General features: G+C 36.2%; 1 protein-coding gene and 1 long non-coding RNA gene across 3 annotated transcripts in view; one reads left to right on the top strand and one right to left on the bottom strand.

The window, feature by feature from the left end:
• Nucleotides 1–12,986, top strand: part of GNA11 (G protein subunit alpha 11) — an 84,450-nt gene that overhangs the window by 32,712 nt on the left and 38,752 nt on the right. Inside the window, exons 1-2 of one of the 2 annotated variants that reach the window (XM_074204904.1) lie at nt 4,434–4,741; nt 5,918–6,102. In XM_074204904.1, coding sequence (XP_074061005.1) covers nt 5,956–6,102 — 147 coding nt within the window. In that variant the 5' untranslated portion in view covers nt 4,434–4,741; nt 5,918–5,955. Of the gene's footprint in view, nt 1–4,433; nt 4,742–5,917; nt 6,103–12,986 lie in introns of those variants that run through there. The other variant, XM_074204903.1, reaches the window with a different exon arrangement.
• Nucleotides 5,837–11,641, bottom strand: LOC141501170 (uncharacterized). The gene is made up of 3 exons (XR_012472165.1): nt 11,499–11,641; nt 9,177–9,258; nt 5,837–6,262 (listed from the first exon to the last, which is right to left on the bottom strand). It is a non-coding gene; the product is annotated as an uncharacterized LOC141501170 (long non-coding RNA).

Here is a 12,986-nt window from a genome sequence, read left to right as displayed (position 1 = left end):
AATTCCAACTTTTTCTTCCCTTCCTTTCATTTCTTTTTCTGTAAATGTTTGGCAGTTTGATAGAGTTCATACATGTGCTATCGTGTAAAATGTTTCCATATTAGTCTTTTTTTTTTTGGTTTGATTTTTGCAAGACAGTGGGGTTGAGCGACTTGGCCATGGTCACATAGATTGAATTTGAACTTCGGGTCCTCCTGACTCCAGAGTTGGTACTCTCTCCACTGTGCTATCTAGCTACCCTCTCCATATTAATCTAAGTTGTGAAAAAAGAAGCAGATCAAAAGGGAAAAAAAAATCCACAAGTAAGAATAAAATAATTGAAAGAAATGCTTCCATCTGCTTTCAGAGTTCTTTATCTAGATATGGATAGCATTTTCCTTCAGTGAGTCCTTTGTACTTGTCTTGCATTGTGTTGCTATGAAGATAAGAGTATTTATCACATAGTGAGTTAATCATCACACAGTGTTGTTGGTACTGTGTACACTTTTTTTCTGGTTCTGCTCATTTCACTTTGTATTAGTTGGTATAAGTCTTTACATATTTTTCTGATATCTATTTGTCATTTCCTTTTTTTATTGAAATTTTATTTTATTTTTCTAATTATATACAATGTTAGTTTTTGATTTGCAAATTTATGAGTCCTACCCTTCCTTCTCTCTCCCTTCCCCATGGCTGCAAATAATCTGGTAAAAGGTCTGTGTGTGTGTGTGTGTGTATTTCTGTTCAACATATTTACATACTAGTCATTTTGTGAAGAGGAATTAGTACTAAGGGGGAAAAAAGATAAAAGAAGTTTTAAAAAAGTGAACATAATATACTTTGCTCTGCATTCAGACTTGGTAGATTTTTCTCTGAATTGTGGATGGCATTGTTTATAGCAGGTCTTTCAGGGTTGTCCTTAATATCTGAACTGCTAAGAGAAGCTTAGTTTTATGTTATATAATTATATGTCCTTGTTAAAGTGTACAGTGTTCTCTTGGTTCTACTCACTTAATTCAGTATCAATTTATGTGAGTTTTTCCATGCCTCTGTAAAGTCTGATTGCTCATGATTTCTTATAGAACCGTAGTACTTGATTACATTTATATACCATAATTTGTTTATCCATTTCCCACTTGATGGACATGCCCTCAATTTCCAATTCTTTGCCACTATAAAAAGAGTTACTATAAGTATTTCTGAACATGTGAGACTTTTCCAGTTTTTATGACTACTTTGGGATATAGACCTAGTATTGGTATTGCTGGATCAATATGATCAGTTTTATTACTCTTTGGGCATAGTTCCAGATTGCCACCTACAATGTATTAATGTCCCAATCTTCCCACATTCTCTTCCACATTGATCATTATCTTTTTTGTCATCTTAACCAATCTGATAGATTTAAGGTTCTACCTCAGAGTTGTTTTAATTTGCATTTCTCCAATCAAAAGTGATTTTGAGCACTTCTTTATATGCCTGTCTGAAAACTGCTTTATCTGCCTGATTCTTTTAGTCTGTTTTTACTGTTAGATTACAAAGTTAGTCTTTTCCCTTAACTTCTTTCTTAAGTGCTGATACTCAGTCATGGATTGTTTCCTTTCAGTGCAATTCTACAGTTTTTTTTTTTTTTTTTTAGATTTTTGCAAGGCAAATGGGGTTAAGTGGCTTGCCCAAGGCCACACAGCTAGGTAATTATTAAGTGTCTGAGGCTGAATTTGAACCCAGGTACTCCTGACTCCAAGGCTGGTGCTTTATCCACTAGGCCACCTAGCCTCCCCTCTACAGTTTTTTTTTTAAGAAAGATTTTATTTATTTTGAATTTCACAATTTTCCCCCAATCTTGCTGCTCTCCCCCCACCTCTGACAGAAGGCAGTCTGTTAGTCTTTACATTGTTTCCATGGTAATTCTACAATTTTTATTTCTTTAATAAACTTAATAAAATATCTGCTATGTATAGAGTACTCTGCTTTTATAATTTAAAATTTTTTTTATTTATTTAAAGCAGTGGGGACTTGCCCAAGATCACACAGCTAGGTGATTATTAGGTGTCTGAGGTCACATTTGAACTCAGGTCTTACTCCAGGGCCAGTGCTCTATCCACTGTGCCACCTAGCTACCCCAGAGTACTCTACTTTCATTGAAGTAGGCTTAAAGATAAGAACTATTATGAATTTTATGGCTTTTGTTGAGGGTGGAATAAATCATGCACAATTCTACTACTTAGAATTACAAAATATGAGATCAGTCTGTATGCATTTATTGACCTGGGCTAAGGTAAAGACGGGGGAATACTAAGAAATACAAAAACTAGTTCCTTCTCTCAAGGAGAATGAAGGAAGACATCTATAGAAATAGGTAGATATCAGATATATATGTTGAAGATGGATGATAACCTTTGAGAAGGTTCTAGTAGCTAGGGAAACCAGGAATAACTTATTGTATGTAGAAGGTGGCTTTTAAACTGTGTCTTGAATGAAAACTTTTAAGTTTGAGGTGTAAAATACATTCCAAGCTAATGGGACAGCCATGAAGAGACAAGGAATAGAGTTCATGTTCAAAAAACAAATGACCAGTATGAATGGATTGATAAGAGTACTTGGAAAGAAGTAGTCTAAGAAGACTGGAAAGGTAGGGACGGGGCTAGGTTGTGAAGAATTTTATTTGCCAAAGATTTTTTTATTTTTATCATGAAAGTAATAGGGTAGAGCCTCTAGAGTGAAGGTGAGATGACATGGTCAGAACTATTGAGGAAGGAATGCAGGCAGAGTATCAGTAGGTGGGGGAGAATCTGTTGAAGGAGGCAAAGGCAAAATTATTAGACTGTTCAAGGTCATATTTGACCTCATGGTAAATGATGGCGGTATCTTGTGAATCCTAAAAGTCTTTTCTCACAGCAGTACAGTCTGGAGGAATTTTGGCCAGGGCAATATGGGAGCCCTGTTAGGAGGTAAGATGTGGCAATGGTTTGAGGGGAGAGCTTGGGTTGTTGTATGGGGTTAAGGTGACCACCAGAAGATTGGTCTGGAGATAGAATGAAGAAAACATTATTGGATAGAGAGAGATAGTTATATCTCTATATATAATTGTAATTTTTTTTTTTTTTACTAACCTCACCTGGTATTATAAGGTTTCTTGTTAAAATACTTGTCAGAAATAGTATGAATACATACACTTTTCTTCACAATTAACTCAATGAGGGATTATTAGTATTTCCATTTTCATATGTGAAATTGAGAGATTCCTAAAGTATCTTGCTTTTGATAATATATCCATTGGGTGAGAGAGAGAGAGAGAGAGAGAGAGAGAGAGAGAGAGAGAGAGAGAGAGATGCCCTCATCTTCTCACTGAGGCTAGCATATTATATTACATACTCCTAGTATGCTGACCTATGTTAATTATTTCCTATTTATCCTTTGTGGAGCTTGCTCTGTTCTCCACTAGATTGTAAGCTCCTTGTATCCAGAAGTCCTGTTGATAACATGTATATACTTTGTCTAAATAGATTTCACCTGGTTTGTGACCAGAACATATTTATGTGGGATTTGTTATATAGAATTTGTTAGCGAGCTATCTGCTGCTTTCTATGAATAGTTTGGTGATACAGAAACCTTTTGATATTTCTTGTCCTAGCGTTAGGGAGAATAGGTAAGGTATGTGCAAAGGTAATCTCCACACTTGATTCTTGATGAATTCACTTTTTTCTTTTCCACTCTCCCTTACTTCATTCCCACCCCCCACCCCCAGCTTTTTCCCCAGAGCTACTAAAAAGAACAGATGACTTTTTTAGTTTGACTTCTTTTCTATGTCACTTGGTTTCTTCTCTTGTTTATATTGAACTGAGAAATCAACAAGAGTCCAGACAGAATTGGGACTAGCAAAATGCATAGATAAGTTAGAAACTGTGTTATCTTTTTGTAGGCAAGTAAGAATAAACTAGAATTTAAAGTCCATTTGCCAATTTTGACCTTTTCCCAGGGTGGTTGTCTCTCATACAGAATAGTCCCTTAGATACTTGCATACTTGCACATCTGAGATTGAGATTTTGGTAATTTTCTTCACTGAAAATTCAACATATGGTACTTTTAAGTTGAGTAATTAGAATCCTGTCTGATAGAGTTGTGGGGGAGAGGAAGAAAGTCTTTTGGGGGTTTTTTTGAGGTCCATTAGAATAACTTGAGAGCGTAACCAACTTGATTCTGGATTAGAATATAAGAATTGCCTTGGCTATTGTTGTGACCAGCACATTTTTTTCTTTTTTGTTTATTTTTTTCTTTTATGTATTTTTAAAATTTAAACTTAAATACAAGATTAGGAAAAGAACCTTGATGTGTGCAGCAATATATGAGAGAATGCATAAAATGAAGCAAAATATTTCCATTTCAAGAAAGCCTTTATAACATACTATGCATTGTGTTCAGAGTTGTCCATCTTCTCTTCCTTGTAGGTTTTCTTCAGTTCTTTGCTGTGCATTGGTGTTTTTCCCTGCCTTCCCTTCATTTAAGCATGGATATAGCCTACATATATATAACTCTAAATACATACATACATACATACATACTTATACATACCCACATAGACATTTATATGCCTACATATACATATACACATTCACATACACATAGATACATAAACACACACATACATATACATACACATACACACATACACATACATACATACATACATACATACATACATACATACGTGGCCCAAGGCCACACAGCTAGGTAATTAGTCTGAGGCCGGATTTGAACCCAGGTACTCCTGACTCCAGGGCTGGTGCTCTATCCACTGTGCCACGTAGTCACCCCAGTGTGTATCATTTTTATAACTTTTTCTGAAAGCAACTCCTCCTCACTCCTTGACATTACTTCTACTCTCTCTACTTTACCCTCCTTTTCCTTAACCTTCCATCCTTCCAAGAATCCCTCCCTTACACATCCTTTCATACCCCCTTCCCATTGATCTACATACCCTCTTAATCCTATTCCCTCATTCTCTAACTCAATACCTTTCCCTGTCCCCTTCTCTTATTTATTTCTAAATTTAAAGTTTTTATACCTATGTATGTATGTATATATGTGGTGTTCCCTCTTTAACCCATTCTGAATGAGAATAAGTTTCCAGAACTATGGGCTCTCTTTTCCATCTTAATTCCACTATATTAGTTCTTCTTCTTAGACTCTTCTCCTACACCATTGTACTTTAAAGAATCCTATCCTATTCAGCTCTACCTCCCTCTTTCCTTTGAACTACCCAATTACTAATAACAATATTGGACATGTGGTTTACATTTCCATGTATAAATAGTAAACAATTTGTCCTTATTGAGACCCTTGTAATTAGTCTTTGATGTTTGCCATATTTCTCTTAGTTCTAATATGTCAATTTTTCTGTTGCTATCAGATCTTTTTGCAACAAAATCCTGGAAGTCTGTCAGTTCATTAAATGTTCTTCTGCTTCCTCCCCCCATCCACCTTCAGGATTATTTGTGTTGGGTATTTTTTGGCCTCAACCCCAGTTCTTTTGCTTTTTGAAATATAATATCCCCAGACATGCTGCCTTTTATTGTAGTGGCTAGCACATTCTCTCCTCTCTCTCTTTTTTTGTTTTATAAGGCAGTGGGGTTAAGTGACTTGCCCAAGGTCACACAATTAGGTAATTATTAAGTGTCTGAGGCCAGTTTTGAACTCAGATTCTCCTGACTCCAGGGCTGGTGCTCTATCCACTATGCCACCTAGCATATTCTTTCTTGAAAGAACTTCCTGCAATTTCCTAGGTTAGAAAGAGAATTTCATAGAGTCAACTGGGAACCTCACCCGAATTATTTAATAAGGACGGCAGATGGCATATTTTTTTCCCCCCAATACAACATCTTCATAAACTGTTTATATTCTCTTATTTAATTATCCCTCCCCCTCCCCCTTTTTTTAGGTACTGGAGAAAGTGGAAAGAGTACATTTATTAAGCAAATGAGGATAATCCATGGTTCGGGCTACTCTGAAGAAGACAAGAGGGGCTTCACTAAGTTGGTCTACCAGAACATCTTCACTGCCATGCAGTCCATGATCAGGGCCATGGAGACCCTGAAGATTCTTTACAAGTATGAGCAGAACAAGGTGAGCAGAGACAAGACATCCTCTCCTTCAGAAACTCCATTGTAGATTTCTTTCTTTATACCTATGTTTTGGGGAGTGAAATTGTGAAGAGAGTGTTTTGAGATTCTTCAGTTTCCTGGTTTCCTGGTAGTTAGTTCTTCTGGGTAATTTGATTTTCTCCCTGTGAGAATGAATAACCCACTCATAACTATGGGTTACAGAGCTGGTAACCTTGTTAGTGCTTGTAGTGACATATGCCACAAACAAGTTGAAAATCCCAGTGTCAGCTCAAATCCACAGAGCAGCTATAATGGTCTAGGGAAGACTAGAGGTATGTCATTTCATTTGTTAGCAAACTTCTAGACCTGGAAATGTGGACAAAAGGCTAAGGGAGGCCAAGTACTTGTGGGATGCTGGAAAACTTGCTAAAAAAATCACATTTGGATGACCTATCTCTCTTGGCTGTTGCTTATTGGATTAGTTTCTGTTGAGGGTAGGGAATGTTAGTGAGCTCCAAAGCTTCCTGAGTCTTAGGAAGTGAACTGTTTGGCTGTCTCTGAATGAAGCCAACTTTTCTTTCAACATTGGGTAATGCAGACTCTCTTGAATTAGGTGCAGAATTTCTTTAGTGTCTACCTGGAAACCCATAAACTCTTTTCAGACCCATAGACCCATAGTTAGACAGACCCATAGTGACACCCACTTGTACAGCTTTATTTAAGAGTATTCTCTTGCTGCTTTTATTGATCTTTTTTTTAAGGGCATATAACTCAACCATAAACATTTGCTCCAGGCTGAAGCTTGGCATAGGAGGAGTGAAATTTTTTGTGCAAGTATGGTTTAAATTAATCTAATTCACTTTAAGATTTGAGAAGGCCAATAAACTAGATTTCATTTAAAGCTTTGGTCCTTCCCCCTCTAATGCAGACCAAGTTTATAACCTTAAACAAAAGCATTGACTCCTTTCCCCTCTTGCAGCTGTGTTTAGGTTTTGGGCTAGGGATTTAATCATAGAACTTTTCTTAAATTCAGTTCAGTTTTGTATTAGGGGATCTCACATTGTAATTCTACTTTACCAGTATCTAACTCAGTCTCATTGAAATGAATTTACTGTCTTGATCTTTTGTTCATTTTGCCAGGTTTGCCTAGGGGTACGTCATACCTTTTAGAGATTTGTTTATCCAAACTAGACTATTGAGAAAGGAGAATGGGATATCATAGCTTGACATTTGTGCAACTACACATAGGTCAGATGGGTCATGAAGAAAAAGAGTCTCTACATGCATGGTAAAGGGGGCAGGTTTAGGCGGGTTTTTGAGTAAATTCCTGAACTCATTTGAGATTCATCACTATTATCAATGTCTTGAGCCTGTTATTCTGTCTCTTGGCTCACATACTTCATGCTCTCAGCCTCAGCATTGTTGATTTAAATAAAACCCCAATAAGTTAACAGTGTCAAAAAACTAATTCCATCTTAGGCAACATTAAGAGTAATCCAAAGACCAGAACAGAAGGAGGACAAGTGACAGTTCTGGGCAGACAGGGAGGAATTTGTCTAAGTTGTACTACACCTGAAGGAAGGTGGCCAGGATAGGGAGGAACTAAAAAATCAAAAAAGCTTAATATGAAGATAAGATGGTTAATGTAGAAACAGAGTCTGGAATTTCAGACTATAAGTCAGAAGGGATTTCAGCAACCATCTAGCATAATATTTTATATAATTGATTTACAAGTTAAATCCTTATGCTACTTGTACTAATAATCATGCACATTCTAAAACTTAACAGTAGAAATTTTTAAAAGGATGAGAAAGAAAACAATATTTGATACTAGCAGCAATAAATAGTCATAGGATTTTTGGGAAAAGCTGCTAAGTCAAGTAAACTGAGCTTAGAGTCAGGAAGATCTGACTTTAAATCTGGCCCCAGGAACTTATTAGCTATGTGACCTGGGCAGGGTGATTAACCTCTGCCTGCCTTAGTTTCTTCATCTGTAAAATAGAGATGAAAATAATTAGCAACTACCTCCCAGGGTTGTATTTAAAATTTTTTTTTTTAAAGGCAGTGTGATTAAGAGTGACTTGCCCAAGGTTATATAGCTAGGCAATTAAGTGTCTGAGGCTGATTTGAATTCAGGTCCTCCTGAGTCCAGGGCCAGTGTTCTATTCTGTCCACTGTGCCAACTATCTGCCCCTGGTTGTTGTGAGGATCCAGTGAGATAATAATTGTAAAGCACTTAGCTCAGGGCTTGGCATATACTTGCATATAATGTTATATAGGAATCAGGAAGACCTAAGTTTGAATCCAGCCTCAGATACTTATTTGCTTTGTGACTCTGGGCATATCACTTAACTTCTCTCAGCCTTAGTTGTGAGGGATCAAATAATAACAGGTGAAGTGTTTTGCAAATCTTAAAATGCTCATATAAGTGCTAGTAGTCATCATCATCATCATCATGTAAATAGGGAATGACTTGGTTAGACTCAGACTTTTTTAAAATCACTTTGGCATTTATGGATTATGGATTAAAAAAGTGAAGAGATTTTGAGTCATGGAAACCAATTAGGAGGCTGGTATAAAGAGGCTTGCTGACAGAGGATGAGGACCTGAATTGGTGTGATAGGTGTGACAGAGCCATGGAAGCAGAACTGACAAGATTTGGCAAATGATTGGATGTAGATTTGGGATGGAGGCAGCCTGTGGAGCCAGCTCCAGCCAGCTCTAGATTGTTAAATTTTCAGTATAAGCATTTATACATTGGAATAAGCAAACAATACAAATCATGTCTTGATGTACTACTTTGTTGAGACTTCAGAAATATAGAGAAAATTATTAATAATTCAGATTAAAATTTAAAAACTCAGAGCTGATTTCTAAGCATTTGCTAGTACTCTCCTGTATGAGGGAAGAGTGAAGAGTGAAAAATGACCCTGAGATAGTGAAAGACCCCATGTAATTAGAAGTATGATGGTATTCTCACAGTAATAGGGAAATCTATAAGATAGGTTGGTTTTGAGAGAAAGATAATATCTATCTGATCTAAACCACAATCATTCTAAACCTCCTGATCATTCTAAGTAGCTCACTCTCCCTTACCTTAAATGAAGTGGAGGGAGGTAAAGGTCTTTATCTAGCTTTCATTTTCTTCCTCTGCCAAGGAGCCTTTTTACATTATGTCCTGAGTCAAAAGTTGTAGGTAGAATTTTCTCAATAGCACTTACATAGTTGGGGTTTTTTTTAGTATATAATTTTTTCTCAGATACATGAAAAAGCAATTTTTAATGTTCATTTTTAAATGAATTCCAAATTCTCTCCCTTCTTTTCCCCTCCAACCTCATACCCCCACCCCATTGATAAGGCAAGCAATTTGATATAAGCTATATATGTGTGTAACCATGCAAAACAATTTCAAGAAAAGTCATGGGAAAGAAAACATAGACCAAAACAATTCTCAAGAAAAATAAAATTTAAAAAAGAATGATTCAATCTGTTCAGACACTATTGGTTCTTTGGGGATGGATACCATTTCATTAACCTTCAGAGAAGTCTTGGATCATTGTATAATATTGCTGTTACAGTGAGTGTACTTTCTCCTGGTTCTATTCATTTCACTTTCCATTAGTTCATGTAGGTCTTTCCAGGTTTTTGAGAGAATTTTATTCATCATTTCTTGATCTTAATGTATCATGTGTTCAGCTGTCTTCTGATGGGCATCTACTCAATTTCCACCACAAAAAAATTTTGCTATAAATATTTTTGTACATATAGGTCCTTTTCCTTTTTGTTTTTATTTCTTTGGAATATAGACCTAATAGTGGTATTGGGTCAAGGGGTATGTCCTTTGGGTATAGTCATAAATTACTCTCCAGAATGGTTGAATCAGTTCACCACTTCACCAGTTCTGCTTTAGTGGATCAATTTAACCATATCCCTCCAACATTAGTCATTTTCATTTTCCTTTTCTGTCATAGTAACCAATCTGATAAACATGAGGTGGTATTTCAGAGTTGTTTTAATTTTTATTTCTCTAATAAAGTGATTTAGTGCTTTTTTTTTATAAGAATATAGGCTACTTTGTTTACTTTGTCTGAAATCTGCCTATTCATATCCTTTGCTTAAGAGTTAAGGAAAATTTTTAAAATTTGATTCAGTTCTTTATATTTGAGAAATGAAACCTTTATTAGAGAAACTTATTCTTTCCATCATCCCCCCCATCCTACTGTCTCTCCTTTCATCCTGTCTTGTCCTCAAGTATTTTGCTTCTGACTACTTCCTCCCCCAAATTACAAGAGGAGGGATTCTAATCCCATGATTCTGGGATTAGAAATGATACAAGGGGTGGCTAGGTGGTGCAGTAGATACAGCACTGGCCCTGGAGTCAGGAGTACCTGAGATCAAATCTGGCCTCAGACACTTTTTTTTTCCTGTGCACAAAATGATACATTTATTGAAAGAGTATTTTTTTTTTTTAATACAAAAGAAAGCTGTGTACATAGAAGACTGTGATCATGTCCATGAAATCCTGGGTCAGCATCGTGGGGATGTAGAAACCACTGACACTCAAACACATGCCACATACCACACATATACACACACCCACACACTCACACACCCAGAGCCACGAGAGGAGGGGGAAAGCTAAGGATCACCACACAAAAAATGCCATCTCATCCCTGAAGCACACATGTTCTTACAGTGGCCTCAGACACTTAATAATTACCTAGCTATGTGGCCTTGGCAAGCCACTTAACCCCATTGCCTTGAAAAATTCTTAAAAAAAAAGAAAAAGAAAAAAGTTAGAATTGGGCAAGTGGAAGCTAATGACTTCATGAGACATCAAGAAACAAACAAAATCAAAAGAATGGGGGGAAAAAAAGAAAATGTGAAATATCTCATTGGAAAAAACACCTGGAAATCAGAAAGATAATTTAAGAATTACTGACTAGTGGCGACCAGGTGGCGTAGTGGATAAAGCACCGGCCCTGAAGTCAAGAGTACCTGGGTTCAAATCCGGTCTCAGACACTTAATAATTACCTAGCTGTGTGACCTTGGGCAAGCCACTTAACCCCATTTGCCTTGCAAAAACCTTAAAAAAAAAACAATTACTACCTGAAAGCTGAAATCAAAATTTTTTAAAAAGCCTTTCTGTAAGCCACACCACCCATTTATTTTCCCTTCCACTGTAAAAGCTTTTCTATGTCTTCTATATCTCTTTTTTGTAAGATAATTTACTGCATTGTCTCTCAGTGCATTCCTTTTTTTATCACCCTTTCATTTAATTTTATTATTTTTGGATATCATTCCATCATAGCCAACTCATAATGATAAAGTTCTTAGTTAAAAGTATTCTCTTTCCCTGTAGGAATGAAAACAATTTAACCTTATTGAATCCTTTATAATTTTTCTTAACTATTTACCTTTTTATGCTCTTTTCTAGTCATCTGTTAGAATGACAAATTTTCTATTCAGTTCTGGTCATTTCCCCCCTCCCAAGATTATACTCAGTTTTTCTGAGTAAATGATTTCTTGATAGTAAGCCAGTCTCCTTTACCCTCTGGAATATAATATTCCAAGCTCTTTGTTCTTTTATTGTGGAAGCTGATAAATCTTGTGAGATCCTGACAATGTTCCTTTGTGTGTTGTATCTTGACTCTTTATGATCTCATGATCTGGAGTGGTTTGCTGTTTCTCTCTTCAGCTCATTTTATAGATGAACAACTTAGGTAACTTGCTCACTTGCTCACATGATTAGTAGGTGTCTGAGATCAGATTTGAACTCTGGAAGATGAGTCATTCTGATACCAGTCCCAGCCCTGTGGCTCCATTACATTTGAATTATTTCTTTTTGGCAACTTGTAAACTTTTTTTCTTCACCTGGGAGTGCTGGAATTTGACTGTACTATGTTCCTGGAAGTTATCATTTTGGGATCTTTTTTAGAAGGTTGTTATATTCTTTCAATTCCTATTTTATTCTATGATTTTAGAATGTTTAGGACAGTTTTCCATGACAATTACTTTAAATATGATGTTCAGGCTTTTTAAAAAATTTTGATTTCAGCTTTCAGGTAGTCCAGTAATTCTTAAATTATCTTTCTGATTTCCAGGTGAGTTGTTTTTTCCAATGAGATATTTTCCATTTTCTTTTTTTCCCCATTCTTTTGATTTTGTTTGTTTCTTGATGTCTCATGGAGTCATTAGCTTCCACTTGCCCAATTCTTACTTTTTTTTCTTTTTCTTTCTTTTTTTCTTTCATTTTTTTAGGATTTTTCAAGGCAAATGGGGTTAAGTGGCTTGCCAAGGCCATATAGCTAGGTAATTATTAAGTGTCTGAGGTCTGATTTGAACTCAGGTCCTCCTGACTCCAGGGCGGGTGCTCTATCCACTGTGCCACCTAGTTACCCCCAATTCTAACTTTTAAGGAATTTTTTTCCTTCAGTGTGTTTTTGTACTTTCTTTTCCATATAATCAATTCTACATAAAAGAGTTCTTTTTTTTCCCCCTTAGGTTTTTTTTTTTTGGCAAGGCAAATGGGGTTAAGTGGCTTGCCCAAGGCCACACAGTTAGGTAATTATTAAGTGTCTGAGGCTGGATTTGAACTCAGGTCCTCCTGACTCCAGGGTTGGTGCTCTATCCACTATGCTACCTAGCTGCCCCAAGGAGTACTTTTCTTCAGCAAATTTTAGTTTATCTTTTTCCATGTGACCATTTCTTTTTTTTTGTTTTTTTTTGCGTCACTTTTTGCCTTTGACTTATTCTGTTTTTTATAGTTATTTCCTTAAGTATGCATATGTGTTTGTGTGTGTGTGTTGTGTATAATATATAAATATTTTTGATGCCTCCTTCACCAAGTTATTGATTCATTTGTCATGGATTTTTTTTTGCATTATTCATTTCTTTTCCAATTT

The sequence above is a fragment of the Macrotis lagotis genome, chromosome X (genome assembly GCF_037893015.1).
Source record: "Macrotis lagotis isolate mMagLag1 chromosome X, bilby.v1.9.chrom.fasta, whole genome shotgun sequence".
In the NCBI taxonomy this organism is placed as follows: Eukaryota; Metazoa; Chordata; class Mammalia; order Peramelemorphia; family Peramelidae; genus Macrotis; species Macrotis lagotis.
Note: the sequence above shows the minus strand (reverse complement) of the source record. Positions and strands in the feature narration are given on the sequence as shown.